The sequence below is a fragment of the Oncorhynchus kisutch genome, linkage group LG7 (genome assembly GCF_002021735.2).
Source record: "Oncorhynchus kisutch isolate 150728-3 linkage group LG7, Okis_V2, whole genome shotgun sequence".
In the NCBI taxonomy this organism is placed as follows: domain Eukaryota; kingdom Metazoa; phylum Chordata; class Actinopteri; order Salmoniformes; family Salmonidae; genus Oncorhynchus; species Oncorhynchus kisutch.
The window spans coordinates 11476963-11499848 of NC_034180.2; the positions used below are offsets into that span (position 1 = coordinate 11476963).

The following is a 22886-nucleotide window of genomic DNA, read 5'->3' on the forward strand; positions in this document are numbered from 1 at the left end:
CTAACATTTATGTCAGCAAATTTCAATTGACCCCAAAAAAATGACTGCGTTTTTGTCTTTTGAGCTTCTAGTCATGAAATCTATGCAGCATACTCGATCACTTTTTATAGCTACTTTTTATAGTGGCCTCCTTGGGCCACAGCGTTCCTCACAGAGTTCCCAGAATTCTTGGACCTTTTAGTCAGGCAGATAATATTCTAATTTTTGGTGACTTCAATATTTACATGGAAAAGTCCACAGACCCATTCAAAAAGTATTTCGGAGCCATCATCAACTCAGTGGGTTTTGTTCAACATGTCTCCGGACCTACTCACTGCCACAGTCATACTCTGGACCTAGTTTTGTCCTGTGGAATAAATGTTGTGAATCTTAATGTTTTTCCTCATAATCCTGGACTATCGGACCACCTTTTCATTACGTTTGCAATCGCAACAAATAATCTACTCAGACAGCAACCAAGGAGCATCAAAAGCCGTGCTATAAATTCTCGGAAAAACCAAAGATTCCTAGATGCCCTTCCAGACTCCCTCCGCCTACCCAAGAACGACAGAGTACAAAAATCAGTTAACCACTTAACTGAGGAACTCAATTTAACCTTGCGCTATACCCTAGATGCAGTCAATATGCATCTTAGGTTACAATGTTTAACAGGTATTGGGTAAATATTGAGTGAATTAAGGGTTACATTACATTTGAAATGTTATATCCACATAACTATCAATAAGAATAACTGGGTATAAGCATCAACTGTAATTTCACACTCTTCCCTCTGCAGATATTTTTTAAAGATATTTCCTGTGTTTCAGCCAAGGCAATTCAAGAGAAAATATGCTTCGCTCCTTCTTGGCTCGTTCTTTTGCTGTCAACACCTGCTGTTTGTGTGAACAATACTTCTCAGTTTTGAAAATCACAAAAGCATGGCAGTGGTTAGTCATCTTGGCAGCGAGAGAGAGAGCGAGAAGGGTGGGTTGGGGGACCGGAGAGAGAGAGACAAACAGAGAAAGAGAGAAAGAGATTGCGATAGACAGAGCGTATACAAAGAGTTGGCTTGGATGTCGGAATGATAATAACAAATGTGTTGTATTGAAGTCATTGCAGCCTTTCAGCCATCTTGGCAGCATGTAGCCTTCATCTGATAGCAGCTAGGCATTATGTGAATACATCCACTGACGGGGCGTTTTTTGTGACATTACAGAGGCATCATCCACTGCCAACAATGATCTACGTCACATCAGTCGCCAGCAGGACATTCTCTAGGCCTCTTCTCTGTGGGGAGAATGTGTGAGTGTGTGTGAGCATCATAATTATTCCCTCTCCACCATGGCATAAATGATTGGCAGCTCCAGTGACAATAGACTTTGAAATTCACATCCTAACCTCCAACAGTTGTCATTATCGTCCTTCTCCTATTGTTGTTGTGTTCAGAGCTGAAATGGAAATATGATTGTTTTGAAAAGGTGGAGGCTGGCCGCTTTTGTACTGTTTGTGTGTGTGTGTGTGTGTGTGGGGGGTGGGGGGGGGGGCTGAGCCTGTTTGTGTGTGTGTGTGGGGGGGGGGGTGTATGTGCCTGTTTGTGTTTGTGTGTGTTTCTTTAGAGTTTTTGTACTGTTAATTTTACTGGTATCAATTTACAAGAATAACTCCAGTAGATAGACTCTGTAGAAAAGACTACTGTAGACCTCCTAGGGCCCAGAGATAAAATATACTGAACAAAAATATAAACGCAACATGTAAAGTGATATAAAATATCCCAGAAATGTTCCATATGCAAAAGTTTATTTCTCTCCAATTTTGGCCACAAAATTGTTTACATCCCTTTTAGTGAGCATTTCTACTCTGCCGAGATAATCCATCCACCTGACAGGTGTGGCATTTCAGGAATCTGATTAAACAGCATGATCATTACACAGGTGCACCCTGTGCTGAGGACAATAAAAGGCCACTCTAAAATGTGCCGGTTTGTCACACAACACAATGCCACAGATGTCTTAAGCATTGTCGGAACTAGAAGCACAAGCATTTCGCTACACTCGCATTAACATCTGCTAACCATGTGTATGTGACAAATAAAATTTGATTTGATTTGAGCTTTGAAGGAGTGTGCAATTGGCATGCTGACTGCAGGAATGTCCACCAGAGCTGTTGTCAGATCATTTTATGTTCATTTATCTATCATAACCCACCTCTAACGTTGTTTTAGAGAATTTGGCAGTATGTCCAACCGACCTCACAACCGCATACCACGTGTAACCACGTCAGCCCAGGACCTCCACGTCCAGCTTCCTCACCTGCGGGATTGTCTGAGACCGGCCACCCGGACATTTGATGAAACTGAGGAGTATTTCAGTCTGTAACAATTCCCTTTAGTAGGGAAAAACCCATTCTGATTGGCTGGGCCTGGCTCCCAAGTAGGTGGGCCTATGCTCTCCCAGTCCCACCCATGGCTGTGCCCCTGCCCAGTCATGAGAAATCCATAGAGAGGGGACCTAATTAATTTAATTTGACAGATTTCCTAATATGAACTGTAACTAAGTCAAATTGTTGAATGTTGCATTTATACTTTTGTTCGGTATACATCCTTAGTTCAACTTCAATAACCTTATTTTAGCTCAACACTATCTCCACCTCAACCCTTTGTTCCGCTTCATAACTTTTCTTACCATCTCATAGCAACCTCTTTCATTATTTAATATAGACCTTCAAAGTCGCGCATTAGATATGACTTCAAAGTCGCGCATTGTGTAGCCTAGGCTATGTGTGCATTCCAAAATGGCACCCTGTTCCCTATATAGTGCACTACTTTTAACCAGAGCCAGGGCCCTGGTCAAATGTAATGCACTATATTTGGAATAGTGTGCCATTTGGGACGGAACCATCGGCAACCTCCGCTCTCTATTCGCTGTTGCCATGGCGTCAACAGTTGCGTAAGCTACAGGTGTTGGTACTTTTCTCTTTCTCTCCGCTCTTCCTCTCCTCCTGGATATTTCTGGAGACGAAGAGTAAGAAAGACGCCCCCTTGACGTTTCATAAGTTTCCAAAGCCGTCAGTAATTCCACAGAAGGGTATATGATTATTGTTCATTGTCTTCCGCAGTAGTAAGTTGTACTTGAATGTGTCTATCTGTATGAAATGTTGCCACCCACGGTGAGAGAGATGGGAGCCGAGGTCAAGATTTGAGTGATGTCTGTTAAGTAGCAAGTAGTTATTTTCCGGTGTATTGTCATAGTTGATCAATGACATAGTTTGCAATTAGAGGCATTTGCGTCACACTGATTGTCACTCTGGTTGCTCTGTTTTGGCTGTCAGCTAACATTAATTTTTAGGTAAAAATACATTTCTGGTCTTGTCGTTTGTTCTGTATTTCTTATTTTCTCCTGCTTTTGTGGTTCCCTGTACTATCAATTATTACAATGGTTGTTCTAAGCTAGTAGAGAACTAGGTGCAACAACAAAAATATATATATTTGCGGGTATGTTGACATCGACTGTAGGGGAAAAGTCGTCTGGAGGAGTGAGTGCATTAATTTTCTCTAAGTTAGCTTCACCTAATGAACCTCTCCCCGGCTGTAAACATACATTACTTCCGATGTTTGTTCCACAAATGTCAGCGAATGTCAGAGAAATGTCAGCGAGGGCACACTTTATACTGCTGTGTGTGTGTGTGTGTGTGTGTGTGTGTGTGTGTGTGCGTGCGCAGTCTGTCTGAACTCATCCTCACTGCAAAGGACACTTGGTTTTTTGGTTTCGTTCCAGGAGTTTGTAAAGGCCTACAGGTATGTTTGGCAGTTACAGCGACATTTCAAAATCTTTCCTCTTTCAGTGTTGAAAGAGCCACTCCATTAGGCTTCTTACAATGAAGATTATAAAATGTGTTTCTTGTTCACTTGATAATATTAGAAATATTCTTAATTTAGGCTAGTAATTGCACCAGCCAGAGGCACTGGACCCCCCCACATGCCCCAGCTGGCAACATTGAACTGGAGTGTTGTTTAGCTTCATGTCCCCATGGCAATGGCAGCCCCCCCTCCATCCTTCTGCTGTGGACTCTATCGACCCCAAATAACCCCAGTGAGTCAGATACCGTACTGACAATAGTATAGTCTATAGTAGGAGGCCTCTACACAAGCATATATCAGCGTTTAGACTCTTCCTCAGTGTGTGTGTGTGTGTGTGTGTGTGTGTGTGTGTGTGCGTGTGCGCACGGCCACGCCCGCATGTGTGCATAGCGTGGTAGAACTCATCGAAGTTCTAGGGTAGCTTATTATAACCAATTAGGCTACGTGATCTTCAGTGGATAATTATATAAATTAAACTCTTTTATTAGTTTGTCACATCTGAACTTACAGACATAATGTGCAGTAATTTGCTAGTAGAACCGATTTGAATTTGACTTAATTTAAATGTGAGTGGTACTTCTCGCCTCAGATATATACTCCTAAGGGTTTTTTCAATGGTGATCATTGGAATTCCACTTAGTTCCGTACTTCTCACCTCAGCCAAATTGCTGTATTTTTCAGACAGAACTCTCTCTCTCTCTCTCTCTCTCTCTCTCTCTCTCTCTCTCTCTCTCTCTCTCTCTCTCTCTCTCTCTCTCTCTCTCTCTCTCTCTCTCTCTCTCTCTCTCTCTCTCTCTCTCTCTCTCTATATATATATATATATATATATATATATATATATATATAAAATGATATTTCCAAATGGATCCTTGCCTGTGTTTCCGCCTTTTAATCAGAGACACCTGCATATATTAGCCATTCTCTTGAAAGCCACTGCTCAAGCTTTGTACCCACACGTGTCTTTAGTCATCAGAATCCCACTTGCTCGCTCTCGGTCCCTGCCGAATGGAATGGTAGAGACTGAGAGACAAATCTAGGCCAACGCACTCTTCTGAATGACAATCAGGTTTTGAAGGCAGGATGCAAAACAGTGCGAGGTGTCCCTGAATCACATTCAAGCCTTCATAAAACACTTCAACACAAGATCATTAAAGAATCAGAGTTTCAGACTCTTGCATTCTAGTTACCATGGAAGTGTCTTTAATGTGAATCTTTGAACTGCTGAGGGTGGCGATCACAGGAGGTTGGTGGCACCTTAATTGGGGAGAATGGGCTCATGGCTCCGTTACAGATTTTATTATGAGCTGTCCTCCCCTCAGCAGCCTCCACTGGTGGAGATGTGAGTGGTGTAGTAACCTTTTAAACCAATCAGTGGGCTTTTGCCAGATTTCTTTTCGGGAATTTACATTCATTTTTTCCCCACTAAAGTAGTGCACCGGCCCTTTACTTGAATGAGCAGACTGACATAGACTTCCATAGTGTGGGCAACAATTGATTTTCAGCGTCTTGCTTTGTCAGGAAAAAGGTAGTTGTATAAATAACAACCGTTTGGATTGTAAGAGTTGTTGCCCTGCCATTCTAATGGCATCCAAAAAGAACAAAACCCGTCCTCAAACATTTACATCAAAAGGTGCAAAGTTAAACGTCAAATTAAATCTTTTTTTTTTTTTTTTCTTGATCCAATAACATGGAAAACAACCACTTTTTCGGCAGTATTAATTATTAATACCATCCTTCCAAACCACTCAACGTAAATGTACATTACTGTATTGTACATAAGTTGCTCATCTCGGTTTGTACCTGACCACTTTCCATCACCGTGAAGAAAAACAATGCACAATATGGTAATTGAGTACATTGAGACGCCAAGTGGCTTGTGGTGTGACGACGTGGCTCAGTTGGCAGAGCACGTTGCTTGCAGTGCTAGGGTTGTGGGTTCGATTCCCATGTTTGGCGATGTATGTAATGTAATAGAGTCTACTTGAATGGAGACAGAATGAATAGACCATTTCAGTTATCAAGTAGAAATAAGTATCTCAAACTAGAAAACGTATGTCAAGCAAGTGTTTAAAAAAAAAAAAATCCAAAGATATCAGTTTAGCTGTTTTGTACAGATAATTTTCAGCCTCGAGTTGTAAATGCTGGTAAAAACAAAACTATTGCACTGGGTCTGCTAGTCCTGTCTACATCGCAGCACCCCCATCCCAAAACAACTTCCCGCGGCTAAGGCAGAGACTCTCTGGTCCATGCCCAGGATTGCAGATTGGCCGAACCGGGGTTGAGTTGATTTGTGTCTCTTTCAAGTTCGTTTTGAGGCGCTTGCCACACCGTCTCACTAGTCTCCTCTGTCTGAAATTGGTTTATGTCTCTCCCCATCAAAAAGGAAACATTAAGCTCTAAAGCAACTCCACCAAATTCCTCTATTAAGTTTAACACTCTCTAATCCATCCCTCTTTTAAACTACTGTTTATGGTGCATGAAGTGTCACTGCCTAGGACTAGAGGGAGACATAAACGGGGCATTCTTTGAAATATGCCTCGCCACGGAAATAAGCTTATACATACTCTCTCTCTCTCTCTCTATCAATTTTGCCTCGAACCAAATGAGTGTGTTTTTCCAACTTCTCTCTCTGTTTGTTCCTCCGCCAGAGACCATGACCACCGCTACGTCCCCCATCCTGTTGAAGTGGGACCCCAAGAGTCTGGAGATCCGCACCCTGACCGTGGAGCGGCTGCTGGAGCCCCTGGTCACACAGGTAGGGACACACAGCTTTAGCAGAGGCTTTAGCTCACCAGGCTAACACAGTCGTTGGGGTAACGGAGGTGATGTTGAGTAACCGTGCTGCCTAAACTGTAGCCTGGGCTTCACCTGTCTTGCGGTGGGCCGGAGACCCAGGTTTAAACCCAGCTAGCTGGTCACTTACTCACTGGTTATAGCTAACGACGAGGGCTTTTCTGGCTTTTACTGATAATAAAGTTACTGGTTATAAAATCGAAGCTATACTGGGGGTTGGACCAACCAGTGAGAGACACTTTTGACAGAGGTGGTTCGGCGAACGACGATCATGTGATGAGTAACCTTGCCTGGGCTTTAGCTCGCTGGGCTAACACAGTCTTGTGTTGCGCAGGAGACTTGGGACCAAACCCAGCCGAACTCACACTCGCTGGTTCTAGCTGGTAACGAAGCTGACAACACGCTGGAATGACTAGCGGAGAGACTAGCAGGCAGAGACATTCCGTATAGAAAAGGGTTCAAAAAATACAAGTTCTTCTTCCCATAGAGGCATTCCCCAGAAAGTAGGTTACTTAGCAACCACTTCTCTAAGATAGCTTTGATAAACCTGCAGCTTCATGGCAGGCAGCAGGTAGCAGCATACACACACACACACACACACACACGGTCCGTATCTGTTTTGAAACTGCTAGACTTACTGTTTAGCCTTGTACTTTCCTCTACAGCCCCGTTACTCTAGCTTCCCCTTGCGAATTTTGGAAGTGTCGATTCTACTCTTCTTGCCAGCTTCGGCCTTCCCCGTTGTATTAAGCATCATTTCTGTTCTCTTTAATCTTCGCTGTTGAGTTTATTTCTGGGTTAGTGACGGATGGTTCTGGCATCCCTGGATGAACCAGAACCTGTAGCTTGTTGTGCTGTGTAGCAATTGGTTGCTTGTCAAATGACTCTTTGTTTGTGGTCCTCGTGTCTATGTGTTGGTTGATTTGCTCTGATGATGGCAAGGACAGTTGAACGTCACTGGCAGTTCATTGGTTAACATTGTATTGCAACCCCACTCCCCTGTCTAACACACGCACACGCGCACACACACACACACGCACACACACACACACACACACACACACACACACACACACACACACACACACACACACACACACACACACACACACACACACACACACACACTCACACACACACACACACACACACACACACACACACACACACAGTCAGTGTTGGTAGTGCTTGGTCAGCAGAACGTGATGTGGCTGAGGGCTGTGCTTCCCACAGGAGCCCCACCCACTGGGAGGCACATGGCAGATACCACACTGATTGGAACAGAGATAATACACTGCTCTGAGCAGTGTGTGTGTGTGTGTGAGAGACAGGGAGATAGAGATGAGCGTCAGCTTTTGTTTGTCTAGCCTATTTGTGGATGAGAGAGACATTTGTGTGTGTTTATGAACAGTGGGAGTGTCCTCTTGCTCTCTCTGCTGTGTGAGGGAGAAGGCTTCCACCTGTCTGTCTGTGTGTCTGTCCACCTGTCTGTCTGTCTGTCTGTCTGTCTGTCTGTCTTCCTCTCTCATTCTCACATTCTCTCTCTATCTCTCTCTCTCCTCTGTAAAACTGACTCCTTGTCTCTCCTACACTGCTCAGACTGAGAGTCCAACATTGGAACCCCAGCCTGTGACTTCTCTTGCCTGGTCACCCAGCACTGGAGCTTTAGCATTCTATTCATTTGACTGAAGTTGCCCGGTCAGGCAGCCTGCTGTTTCTCTTTAGTAAGATAGCCTGGGTCATTATACTGCACCTCAACAGTCTAGAATGAAATATGAACATGATATTGGCTATTACATGGCCATGTAGTTTGCGAAGGCAGCCGGTCTCCAAGGACTGCAGCAGTGGGAATCGCTAAACCACAGCTCGAAGGGAGACAACAGGGAGATTTGATTTGAAATAGACGAGATAGAGGAGGGGATACATTTACTCTAAGGCAAAGCCTGTGTGATTGATTTGGTTCATTTCAGGCACTTATTCCCCCCCCAATATGTTTCCAACTCTTTCGCCCAGTTTTATATTTGCCAGGCATGACATTGTTTTTGAATGAAATGTGACCATTTCTTTGTCACGGCCAGTGACAACTATCCACCAAGCAGTTGTCTTATCTGTACCATGCCGTTTCAACGAGACGAGGAAAGGGAAACCGAGGGAAAGAGAAGAGGGAGGAGCAAAGGTAAGTAGCGGGGGAAGTAGTAACGGAGGGTAGCGGAGAGATGAGAGAATGTTTTTGCAGGTGTCTACACAGACAGTAGATATATCTACGGGTGTACATAGACAGTAGAAATATCCAGGTGTCTACACAGACAGATATATCCAGGTGTCTACACAGACAGTAGATATATCCAGGTGTCTACACAGACAGTAGATATATCTACAGGTGTACACAGACAGTAGATATATCCAGGTGTCTATACAGACAGTAGATATATCCAGGTGTCTACACAGACAGTAGATATATCCAGGTGTCTACACAGACAGTAGATATATCCAGGTGTCTACACAGACAGTAGATATATCCAGATGTCTACACAGACAGTAGATATATCTACGGGTGTACACAGACAGTAGATATATCTACAGGTGTACACAGACAGTAGATATATCTACGGGTGTACACAGACAGTAGATATATCCAGGTGTCTACACAGACAGTGGATATATCTACGGGTGTACACAGACAGTAGATATATCTACGGGTGTACACAGACAGTAGATATATCTACGGGTGTACACAGACAGTAGATATATCCAGGTGTCTACACAGACAGTAGATATATCTACGGGTGTACACAGACAGTATGTTTGGGATAGTTTAGGGTCGTTACCATAATTGTTTATTAGCCTTCATTACTGTAGTTGTGTCAACAAAGTGATCTGAAATCACACTCAAGGCCTGTGAAGTGAAGTGCTGCCAAAAATTCCAACTTTGAGCTTTTTCCAATGTCACGGTCTCCAACAGAGATCAGTCGTTAGCACTCACTCCAACATAGACTTCTTAAAGCTTTACCAGTGATTCAACTTTAAAACTAATTCGGATTAATCTTTTGTCTGAGAGACTGCACGAACTTCACATTTGGTTAACTTCGGCCATCTGTAACTTCGACCTTCAAGAAACTTCAGTGTTGATATTCAAGTGCCACTCGCCGTGTATTCACACTCCCTTGACTTGAAAACATTTAATAATATTTTCTCTGGGCTTCAATCTCAGACAGCTGAAGTTAAATAAATGACTGAAATCAATGCGTGAATGGATGGACAGTGTTTTTGTGAATGCCATTGACAGGGATGAGTTGGCTCAGCCTGTTTCTAGCTAGCGAGGAGCGCTAGTTTAATCAGAGACAGCTAGTCACAGTCTCTCACACACACACACACACACACACACACACACACACACGCCAGGCTCATCTCTGTGGGTAACCAAGCGGTGTTGCCACCCGGGAGCACACAGGGATCCAAAGGTTCATCTCCTCCTTAGCTAGCCGGGGGAAAGGCCAGGGTGAGTCATGCTTGAGCACCGATGCCCTTTTGTCCGCCTCAGCCGCTGTGGAAGGGTCTGTTACCTCTCTGAGGAAGAGAGAGGGAAGTGTGTGTGTGTGAGCGTGGGTGTGAGTTCACGACCCTGTCACGTCTGATCAGCGACGGTGCGGTTCTGCTTCCTTGCCTCGTCTGTTTTGGGCAAAGTCCTCCGGGTGGCTGAGTCTCACCAGACTAGGCCCATGACAGTCGTTTTACAGTGTACAGTTTCTAAGCCAACTCAGCCCTACACGGTGTCCAAACAGCAGAACTCGGTTTGAGATTGGATATGAAAGAAAAGTGTCGACTGAGCTATGCTCTGTGCTCTTCTGTCCTCATTTATCAGCATACAGTCTATATTTATCTCTGGTATAAACTGAACCTATACGCCATACCTATTTTCATGCTATCTAACTAGGCCCATCTCATGTCCTAGGCCTCTCGACTATTCTGTCAGGTCTGCAACTCTGTATCAAGATTAAACTGAGGGTGCGTATTGTAGGCCACTGCCCCCATTTTGGCTTTTGGAGTGAGGTATAATGAATGTGATTTATGAGGTGGACATGTGGTGTGGTTTGGCAGAGCAACAAGGTTGTGACTTTGTCTCTGCTTGTTGATGATTGGGAGTGTCCATCTTTGTCCGTAGTAAACAAGTACCTCATTCCCCTCAGCCTGGTCTCTCTCTTTCTCTCTCTCTCTCTCTCTCTCTCTCTCTCTCTCTCTCTCTCTCTCTCTCTCTCTCTCTCTCTCTCTCTCTCTCTCTCTCTCTCCTCCATGTCTCTCTCCTCCTCTTTGTCTCTCTCCTCCTCTCTACCTCCCGCTCCATCCAGCATGTTTTCTGTTAGAAGACAAATAAAGGCCAAGTTGTGCTGTTACTCGACAGTGCATGCATGCTCTCTGCGTGTGTGGTACATGGAGTGTGACTAGGCTGTGCGGTGGCATAACCCTCTGCTTAGAGCTGTGCGTTTTTGTGCTTGTGTGCGTGTACGTGCTCGCGTGACATCAAAGGACTTTCATCCAGCCTGTTTCATTAGTCCCTGTCTGTCTTCCCCTGTGCTGACTCTAGCACCTCGCCCCTCGCCTCTGACACGTCCTGTAGGTAATTGGTACGTCCGTGCGATGGCCGAGTTGCTCGTCCTAGTAAACACAGCAAGGGCTCGCAGGCTGATATGAGAAGTGGATGAGGGCTTGGCTTCAATAGGATATATAGACTAATGGAGACCCACACTTATGTGTGCTTGTGTGTGCAAACTGTGCTTTCGAACTCTGGTTGGTGTTTGCATGTAGTTTGCATGTCTTCTTTTTGTTGTTGTTGATTTGTGTACCTGCATGTGTAGGCCAATGTGTCCTTATTTTTCCTAAAGCGTGAATCTTTTTCTTCGTGAGTGGCTTTGTTTCCTGCAGACTCACGTGCAGATGTAGGATCTTAATTTGATCACCCTGTTGCAGGATAGCTTTCCTGCAACTCGTAGTGTATTTCTGATTTAAATTTGCAATCCCCCCCCCCCCCCCCCCCTTTGAAACTTCGGACGTGATTTTCCCTTACAAAAACAAATGCATCAACCCACATAATAATCCACGTAATAATTCACGTTTCCTGTTGCTGCAGGATTGTTTTCTTGCTGTAGCAAACTGGCCGAAGTGAAGATCCGTAAGGGGAGAAGCGTTTCTTATTATTACTCGTTTGAATGAGATATCCATTTCCAGGCAGCGGTTGACAAATGTAACCTGCCGATGCAAATTGAGTTGGGCCTAACCCTTAATGAAGGGTTTATTAATCCAGAATTAAATTCATCCTAGACAGTGAGTGAACGCCGTATAAACAGTGACACACACGTAGGCTATTTATCATGATCAGATTATCCTATTGTTGTGAATGAATCCAGAATTATGCAGACAGAGATGGAACCCTATCTAAACAGCTATTCTCATACACACACACATAAGCAATGACATTATTATATTAGCCTTTATATTAAAGTGTATCAAACACTAACAAAATGTTATTATTCTTCTTATTATTATTATTTAGTCCCTAGGAGGACTAAAGGAAAGTCACAACTAAATGACTACTTTGTGTGTGTGTGTGTGTGATCATTAATTTACCTTTGTCGCCCATTGCCTGAACCTCTCGGAAATTACGATCCATTTGAGTCCCCCTGCATAACCCAAGAGTTTTACGAACATAATGTGAACTATGAATTACGCTGTCACACACAGAAAGACAATTCAATTATTCAATTTGATGAATAGAATAATCTGTATATTACTGCTACTACGATGGAATGATTCCTGTTGTTTCTTTTAAAGCTACATTCTGGGATTTGTTTATCGGAAAAATGGCAGCAGCGTCAATTGTTTTTGTCACACCCTGATCATTTTCACCTGTCCTTGTGATTGTCTCTACCCCCTCCAGGTGTCGCCCATCTTCCCTCTTATCCCCTGTGTATTCATACCTGTGTTCTCTGTTTGTCCGTTGTCAGTTCGTCTTGTTTGTCAAGTCAACCAGTGTTTTGTCTCAGCTCCTGCATTTCCCCAGTCTCCCTTTTTCTCGCCCTCCTGGTTTTGACCCTGGCCTGTCCTGACTCTGAGCTCGCCTGCCTGACCACTCTGCCAGCCCCTGAGCTCGCCTGCCTGACCACTCTGCCAGCCCCTGAGCTCGCCTGCCTGACCACTCTGCCAGCCCCTGAGCTCGCCTGCCTGACCACTCTGCCAGCCCCTGAGCTCGCCTGCCTGACCACTCTGCCAGCCCCTGAGCTCGCCTGCCTGACCACTCTGCCAGCCCCTGAGCATGCCTGCCGTCCGGTACCGTTTCCCCACCTCCGGTTTACTGACCCCTGCCTGCCTTGACCTGCCTATCGCCTGCCCCCTGTTGGAACATTAAACCATTGTCAATTCGACGTGTCTGCATCTGGGTCTTACCTTGACTCCTGATAGTTTTGGTATAAAGTGGAGTGATGGGGCTAGGGAAATGTAACCCCTCTCTAATTCATAGGCAACGTTCTACACTGTAAAAAGAAATCTAGTTGTTTCAGCTAATTATTATTAAGTAACTGGTTACACCGACTTGTTTAGTTTACTCAACTTTTCAGTCCAAGTGTTACCCCCCAAAAAATTTTTAGGCCCAAACATGGCTCCAACTTTAGAAAACATAAGCAAAAATGCAGTTCACTTAAAATGAAGTGTTTTGCTGAAATTGGCTCAAATGTTCATTTATATGAATGAACAAAATACAAATAGTTGGCGCCAATGATTATTTGGGCATCTTACCTAAAGAAAGATGGCTGAGGAACTAGTTACACAGACACACACACACTGCCTTTAACATACAATGTTTTCAACGAATTACAAAAGCCTTTGCTGTAGATTGTTGGGGTAACTTTCTTGGGTTTTAAAAGGGCCCGATGATGTGACATACTGACCCTACTGTCCAGTTTATTTATAGTCTCTCTCACACACACACACACACGCACACGCACACGCACACACGCACACGCACACACAGTCACACTCATAAACATGTGTCAAATATGTAAGTTTAAAACATTGTATGTTACAAGCACTGGGTGTGTGTGCAACTAGTTCCACATACTTTTTTAGTTAGTTGAATGAACATATGATGTTAAGTCGACTGCATTTCTGCCTACTTTTTTTCTCAAGTTGGTTGCTAAGTTTGGGCCAACATGTTTATTTTTGTTCCAGTAGCACTTGAACCCGAAAAGTTGAGTTAAAACCAGTTACTTAATAATAATTAGTTAAAACAACTAGATTTGTTATACAGTGTAGATGCAAAGACACACAGTCCCTGACATCCACATAATAGTTTAGAATATGTTTCCCAGATTCCAGATTGTAGCTTTAATGAGAGCAACTTGAACATGCAGTAATACTGAACGCTCTCTGTGTTATTTGAGCCAGGCTCGTTATTTTCTATCATCTGTGATCATGGGTGAACGTGTGAATCCTCAGACATGATGCCCAAAGATTTGGCGAGATTGTGTGTGAGTGTGTGTGTGTAGTGGGAGTTCCCCCGCAAGTCTTTGTTGTTGGGCAGGCAAGCGTCAGGTGTCTCTGACTGTAAATGATAATTATCTTAGTTAGTACACACTCTCCATGTAAGAGGAGGGAGGGAGGGAGGGAGGGAGGGAGGGAGGGAGGGAGGGAGGGAGGGAGGGAGGGAGGGAGGGAGGGAGGGAGGGAGGGAGGGAGGGAGGGAGGGAGGGAGGGAGGAGGTAGGGAGGGAGGGTCTTGGGAAAGAGAGGGAGAGAGAGAGAGAGAAGGTGGAAGAGAGGGCTTGTATTAAGAAAGAGTCCGTACTGTATTAGTTTAAACTAATTAGCCCCTGGTGGGCCTTCAGATCCTAGAGATACAAAATAATCATGTTCTATTCCATTCTGTGCTTCGAACTTCTCACACACAGCAACACAGGTCAGTACTGGGCCACTCTGGTCCTAATTGGTAGTGACTGTAGGATATATCCCAAATGGCACCCTATTCCCTATATAGTGCACTATTTTGACCAGGGCCTACAGTAGTGCAATAGGGTGCCATTTGGGACAGAGAACTAGAGAATGGAATCGTTTTTTGACAGAACCTGATAGGTCTAGATGTGCTAGCTAGCCTACTTTATGGCGTTCTCCTCCAACCTACAGTGCCTTTGACATACCCCTTGTTCTACATACCCCTTGACTTATTCCACATTATGTTGTGTTCCAGCCTGAATTCAAAATGGCTTAAATCTGTGTTTTTTTTTCTCACCCATCTACGCACAATGCCCCATGATGACAAAATAAAAACATGTTTTTAGAAATTGTTGCAAATTTATTGAAATTAAGTACAGGAATATCTATTTGCCACAAGTATTCACATCCCTGAGTCAATGCATGTTAGAATCACCTTTGGCAGCGTGAGTCATCTGGGTAAGTCTCTAAGAGCTTGACACACCTGGATTGTACAATATTAGCCCATTTTTCTTTAATAAATTCTTCTTGCTCTGTCAAGTTGGTTGTTGATCATTGCTAGACAGCCATTTTCAAGTCTTTCCATAGATTTCAAGACGATTTATGTCAACACTGTAACTCGGCCACTTAGGAACATTCAGTGTCGTCTTGGTAAGCAACTCCAGTGTATATTTGGTCTTGTGTTTTAGGTTATTGTCCTGCTGAAAGGTGAATTAATCTCCCAGTGGCTGTTGGAAAGCAGACTGAACCAGGTTTTCCTTTAGGATTTTGCCTGTTCTTAGCTCATTTCTGTTTATTTTTATCAACAACAACAAAAAACCTCCCTAGTCTGATGACAAGCATACCCAGTACATGATGCAGCCACAACCATACTTGAAAATATGAAGAGTGGTACTCAGTGATGTGTTGTGTCATTTAGGTTAGTATTGTGGAGTAACTACAATGTTGTTGATCCATCCTCAGTTTTCTCCTGTCACAGCCATTAAACTGTAACTGTTTTAAAGTCACCATTGGCCTCATGGTGAGCGGTTTCCTTCCTCTCCGGCAACTGAGTTACAAAGGACACCTGTATATTTGCAGTGTCTGTGTGTATTGATACACCATCCAATGTGTAATTAATAACTTCACCATGCTAAAATGGATATTCAATGTCTGTTTTTTTTACTCATCTACCAGTAGGCGCCCTTCTTTGTGAGGCATTGTAAAACATCCCTGGTCTTTGTGGTTGAATCTGTGTCTAAAGTTCACTGCTCGACTGAGGGAGCTTACAGATAAATTGTATGTGTGGGGTACAGAGGTGAGGTAGTCATTAAAAAAATCATGTATGACACTATTATTGAGTCCATGAGACAAATTATGTGACTTGTTAAGCATATTTGGCCGAAGCATATTTGTACTCCTGAACTTATTTAGGAGTTCCACAACTAAGGGGTTGAATACTTATTTATTCAAGACATTTCACCTTTTTGTTTTTGATTAATTTGTACAAATGTCTAAAAGCGTAAATCCAAAAACAACAAAATGTGGCAAAAATCAAGGGGTGTGAATACTTTCTGAAGGCACTGCAGGTTACTAATATCAATTAGCTTTCACTCGATTAGATCACTCTTGGTTCATTTGTAGCTGTACTGTGTACAGAGACATGGCCATCCCTGGTCATTGTGAGCACTAGCCGATGGCCAGAGTCCCAAATGGCACCCTATTCCCTACATAGTGCACTCCTTTTGAACAGAGCCCTATAGGGAAACAGGGTACCATTTGAGAGCAAACCGAGGCGATTGATACAGCATGAAGACAGCATTCGCTGCTGTTCTGCTGTATCAAACTTCCAAGATGGCGTAGCAGTAAGTCGTCCTGTCGTGTCGTGTCCCTGTATATTTTGTTTATATTTTGTTTATTTTTCGTTTTTTTTTACATATTTTTCGTTTTTTACATAGCTATCCCTTTAAAAACATTTTGCTAAACCTAAGCTTCCAAATACGCTGGATCTTCACAACTAGCTATCTAGCTAAACTGCAACCCTGGATGATTACCCCTGGCTAGCGTTTCCACCCACTTAGCTTGAAGCTAGCCCGGCCTGCGCTACCACCGTAGCATACTCCTGAGCTACAATACCCGGGCCCACGACCGGTCTATCGATGTCACCGCATGAAGAGGAATAAACAGACTCACCCCATCGCGACGTCCCCCAAAGGCTAACTCTCTAGCCCTCGCTATCTCCCTGCCTGCTAATTCGGCCTGCTAACTGCTAGCTTGTCCAGCTCCGGTCCGCTAACTGCTACCTTGTCTAGCCCGGGCCTACAAACTGTTAGCTTGTTAGCACAGGCCTGCTAACCGCCTGAATCGCCGCGTCCCAAACGCCCACCGGACCCATATTTACTTTCTATCTCTTTTGACTTTTAATTTGTTTATACCTTCCGGAAACCTGCCTCACCCAATGTGATACGGAATCGCTATTTTTTATTTATTTTTAGAACACACTCAAGAACCTCCAGAAGCTAACCAGCTAACTAGCTACAAGCTATTTAGTCATTGTTCGTTTTTTTAACCTGGATAACACTCGCCAGTCCAGCTTCCCTTCCCCATCCACCGCTGCCCCCTGGACACTGATCTCTTGGCTACATAGCTGATGCACGCTGGACTGTCCATAAATCACGGTACTCCATTCTACTTGTTTGTTTTATCTGTTGGCCCCGTTGCCTAGTCTACGCCATTTTACCTGCTGTTGTTGTGCTAGCTGATTAGCTGTTGTCTCACCTACTGTTTTAGCTAGCTTTCCCAATTCAACACCTGTGATTACTGTATGCCTCGCTGTATGTCTCTCTCAAATGTCAATATGCCTTGTATACTGTTGTTCAGGTTAGTTATCATTGTTTTAGTTCACAATGGAGCCCCTAGTTCCACTCTTCATACCCCTGATAACTCCTTTGTCCCACCTCCCACACATGCGGTGACCTCACCCATTACTACCAGCATGTCCAGAGATACAACCTCTCTCATCATCACCCAGTGCCTGGGCTTACCTCCGCTGTACCCGCACCCCACCATACCCCTCTCTGCGCATTATGCCCTGAATATATTCTACCATGCCCAGAAACCTGCTCCTCTTATTCTCTGTCCCCAACGCTCTAGGCGACCAGTTTTGATAGCCTTTAGCCGCACCCTCATACTACTCCTTCTCTGTTCCGCGGGTGATGTGGAGGTAAACCCAGGCCCTGCATGTCCCCAGGCACCCTCATTTGTTGACTTCTGTGTTCGAAAAAGCCTTGGTTTCATGCATGTCAACATCAGAAGCCTCCTCCCTAAGTTTGTCTTACTCACTGCTTTAGCACACTCTGCTAACCCTGATGTCCTTGCTGTGTCTGAATCCTGGCTCAGGAAGGCCACCAAAAATTCAGAGATTTCCATACCCAACTATAACATCTTCCGTCAAGATAGAACTGCCAAAGGGGGAGGAGTTGCAGTTTACTGCAGAGATGGCCTGCAAAGTAATGTCATACTTTCCAGGTCCATACCCAAACAGTTCGAACTACTAATTTTGAAAATTACTCTCTCCAGAAATAAGTCTCTCACGGTTGCCGCCTGCTACCGACCCCCCTCAGCTCCCAGCTGTGCCCTGGACACCATTTGTGAATTGATCGCCCCCCATCTAGCTTCAGAGTTTGTTCTGTTAGGTGACCTAAACTGGGATATGCTTAACACCCCGCCAGTCCTACAATCTAAGCTAGATGCCCTCAATCTCACACAAATCATCAAGGAACCCACCAGGTACAACCCTAACTCTGTAAACAAGGGCACCCTCATAGACGTCATCCTGACCAACTGGCCCTCCAAATACACCTCCGCTGTCTTCAACCAGGATCTCAGCGATCACTGCCTCATTGCCTGTATCCGCTACGGAGCCGCAGTCAAACGACCACCCCTCATCACTGTCAAACGCTCCCTAAAACACTTCTGTGAGCAGGCCTTTCTAATCGACCTGGCCCGGGTATCCTGGAAGGACATTGACCTCATCCCGTCAGTTGAGGATGCCTGGTCATTCTTTAAAAGTAACTTCCTCACCATTTTAGATAAGCATGCTCCGTTCAAAAAATGCAGAACTAAGAACAGATACAGCCCTTGGTTCACCCCAGACCTGACTGCCCTCGACCAGCACAAAAACATCCTGTGGCGGACTGCAATAGCATCGAATAGTCCCCGTGATATGCAACTGTTCAGGGAAGTCCGGAACCAATACACGCAGTCAGTCAGGAAAGCTAAGGCCAGCTTCTTCAGGCAGAAGTTTGCATCCTGTAGCTCCAACTCCAAAAAGTTCTGGGACACTGTGAAGTCCATGGAGAACAAGAGCACCTCCTCCCAGCTGCCCACTGCACTGAGGCTAGGTAACACGGTCACCACTGATAAATCCATGATTATCGAAAACTTCAATAAGCATTTCTCAACGGCTGGCCATGCCTTCCGCCTGGCTACTTCAACCTCGGCCAACAGCTCCGCCCCCCCCGCAGCTCCTCGCCCAAGCCTCTCCAGGTTCTCCTTTACCCAAATCCAGATAGCAGATGTTCTGAAAGAGCTGCAAAACCTGGACCCGTACAAATCAGCTGGGCTTGACAATCTGGACCCTCTATTTCTGAAACTATCTGCCACCATTGTCGCAACCCCTATTACCAGCCTGTTCAACCTCTCTTTCATCTCGTCTGAGATCCCCAAGGATTGGAAAGCTGCCGCAGTCATCCCCCTCTTCAAAGGGGGAGACACCCTGGACCCAAACTGTTACAGACCTATATCCATCCTGCCCTGCCTATCCAAGGTCTTCGAAAGCCAAGTCAACAAACAGGTCACTGACCATCTCGAATCCCACCGTACCTTCTCCGCTGTGCAATCTGGTTTCCGAGCCGGTCATGGGTGCACCTCAGCCACACTCAAGGTACTAAACGACATCATAACCGCCATCGATAAAAGACAGTACTGTGCAGCCGTCTTCATCGACCTCGCCAAGGCTTTCGACTCTGTCAATCACCATATTCTTATCGGCAGACTCAGTAGCCTCGGTTTTTCGGATGACTGCCTTGCCTGGTTCACCAATTACTTTGCAGACAGAGTTCAGTGTGTCAAATCGGAGGGCATGCTGTCCGGTCCTCTGGCAGTCTCTATGGGGGTGCCACAGGGTTCAATTCTCGGGCCGACTCTTTTCTCTGTGTATATCAATGATGTTGCACTTGCTGCGGGCGATTCCCTGATCCACCTCTACGCAGACGACACCATTCTATATACTTTCGGCCCGTCTTTGGACACTGTGCTATCTAACCTCCAAACAAGCTTCAATGCCATACAACACTCCTTCCGTGGCCTCCAACTGCTCTTAAACGCTAGTAAAACCAAATGCATGCTTTTCAACCGGTCGCTGCCTGCACCTGCATGCCCGACTAGCATCACCACCCTGGATGGTTCCGACCTAGAATATGTGGACGTCTATAAGTACCTAGGTGTCTGGCTAGACTGCAAACTCTCCTTCCAGACTCATATCAAACATCTCCAATCGAAAATCAAATCAAGAGTCGGCTTTCTATTCCGCAACAAAGCCTCCTTCACTCAAGCCGCCAAGCTTACCCTAGTAAAACTGACTATCCTACCGATCCTCGACTTCGGCGATGTCATCTACAAAATGGCTTCCAACACTCTACTCAGCAAACTGGATGCAGTCTATCACAGTGCCATCCGTTTTGTCACTAAAGCACCTTATACTACCCACCACTGCGACTTGTATGCTCTAGTCGGCTGGCCCTCGCTACATATTCGTCGCCAGACCCACTGGCTCCAGGTCATCTACAAGTCTATGCTAGGTAAAGCTCCGCCTTATCTCAGCTCACTGGTCACGATGGCAACACCCATCCGTAGCACGCGCTCCAGCAGGTGTATCTCACTGATCATCCCTAAAGCCAACACCTCATTTGGCCGCCTTTCGTTCCAGTACTCTGCTGCCTGTGACTGGAACGAATTGCAAAAATCGCTGAAGTTGGAGACTTTTATCTCCCTCACCAACTTCAAACATCAGCTATCTGAGCAGCTAACCGATCGCTGCAGCTGTACATAGTCTATTGGTAAATAGCCCACCCTTTTCACCTACCTCATCCCCGTACTGTTTTTATTTATTTACTTTTCTGCTCTTCTGCACACCAATATCTCTACCTGTACATGACCATCTGATCTTTTATCACTCCAGTGTTAATCTGCAAAATTGTAATTATTTGCCTACCTCCTCATGCCTTTTGCACACATTGTATATAGACCCCCCCTTCGTTTTCTACTGTGTTACTGACTTGTTAATTGTTTACTCCATGTGTAACTCTTTGTTGTATGCTCACACTGCTATGCTTTATCTTGGCCAGGTCGCAGTTGCAAATGAGAACTTGTTCTCAACTAGCCTACCTGGTTAAATAAAGGTGAAATAAAAATTAAAAAAAATCAATGTCTCTCTCTGCCTCGCAAACTGAGGCACGGTTTGCCTTTGCGAACCCGAGCTCGGAGAAATCAGCACAATCGGCAAGCTACTTTATCTTGCGGGGAGAACTGCTTTCGGGATATCAACGGGGACGCGCTAGATTTTTTTGCCTTGTCAATTTGGATGATTTAGTGTTGCTCTCAGCCGGGGAATATAAAAGCCTCGCCTCCAGAGACTCCCAGAGAGCCTGCTAGCTATACCACCTGACAGTGCAGGAGATAGCAGGCCCATGTATTATACAGCAGCCTTCCCTGGTAGCTAGCTAGCACCGCCGCCTGCTGCTGATGGAATAGTACAGTGCATTTGTCCCAACTGGAACTCTATTCCCTATGTAGTGCACTACCTTTTACCAGGGCCCATAGGGGAATACCATAGGGCTCTCGTCAAAAGAAGTGCGCTAAATGGGGAATAGGGTTCCATTTGGGACGCCCCCCAAAACTGACACTCCTACTGGGTAGCTCACGATGAGCCTGTCCGACCGGGAAGTCAACTCAGCTGCCATGGAAGTGTGTAAACATCTGGACTGAGCGAGACTGAAGGGAAATAAAGAGAGAGACTGCAGAGAGGGGGGGGGGGGGGGGGAACACAGGCATCTTAACCTCTCAATGCCACGAGACGACACTAGAGGGATTATGACCTGCTCTTTTAAACAGCAGCCTGAACGTGGACATGAAGTAGCCTACAGAGTACAGGCTGAGCCAGCACTCTAATAACATTGTAATCATCTTTATACAATCATATTTGTCTTTATTGTAATAATCATCTATAGTCATATTCCCTTAGGTCTCTAAACCATGTAATAATTAGGATGTAATAATAATATATAATTGTGGGCTCTATGCGCTAAGAGGTCAGCGGCCTGAGTGGACCTCGTCTGTCTGGAGAGGGCTTGACTGATTAGCAGAGACAAGGCCAGGACCTCTGGGTAACGGTCAACAGTCCAACCTCTGGAGGCTGGAGAGACTCGGTGAACCTTTTTGGAGTAGGTCAGTACAGTAGAGAAGGGAGGGAGGGGTAGGCAGAGAGGGAACGAGGGAGCAAGGGAGGGATGGAGAGAGGGAATGAGGGAGCAAGGGAGGCATGGAGAGAGGCGGACAGGCTCAGACGTACAGATAGCCAGGCCAGGTGGTCATTGTAAATAAGAATTTTAACTTCCCGGTAAAATAAATGGTCAATTAAATAGGCCTAAATAAATAAATAAATAGCCCCAATTGCCAGCACCTATCCAGTCCATTTGGAATCCTAGGATATCTGATACTGGCTAGGTTATCCAGCTCCACACCGTGGCTGATATGGCTTCCACATGCATGTTATCAGGCTCTAGCATTCAAGGCTGTGCCAAAGCGGGCTGGAAGACAAAGCAGAGAATCCACTGTCACCGAACTCCTTTTATCCAGTCACCTTACATGAATAGAGCCGACACAAATGCCCAGTCTTATTTCACCCCCCCCCCCCCAAATGAGTGGAGTGGACAAGTGTGTCAAATGAAGAGTCCCGGTAACACCTCTTAAGTACACAGGACATCTCCGAGGCATTTCACAACCCTCAGACTGGAGGGGATTATGTGTGTGTGTGTGTGTGCTAGCCACTATCAGGTCAGGCCTGCCTGTTTGCCTTCACACATCGTAAACTCGAGCCAGGACCCAGACGGACAGACAAGGAGTTGACTGCCTGATCATGACAATAACAGTGTTTGCTGCCTGGCCCCCAGCCCCAGCACAGGAGACACAGCCACTGCATCAATGGAAAATCTTAACGGATTGCTATATTATCACATACTCTA

At 45.1% G+C, this 22886-nt stretch overlaps 1 protein-coding gene across 1 annotated transcript in view; it reads left to right on the forward strand.

Moving 5' to 3' along the window:
* Positions 1–22886, forward strand: part of LOC109894191 (catenin alpha-2) — a 690086-nt gene that overhangs the window by 41873 nt on the left and 625327 nt on the right. Inside the window, 1 exon segment of the mRNA XM_020487470.2 lies at positions 6484–6590. Within this exon segment, the coding sequence (XP_020343059.1) occupies positions 6489–6590 (102 nt within the window). The 5' untranslated portion in view covers positions 6484–6488.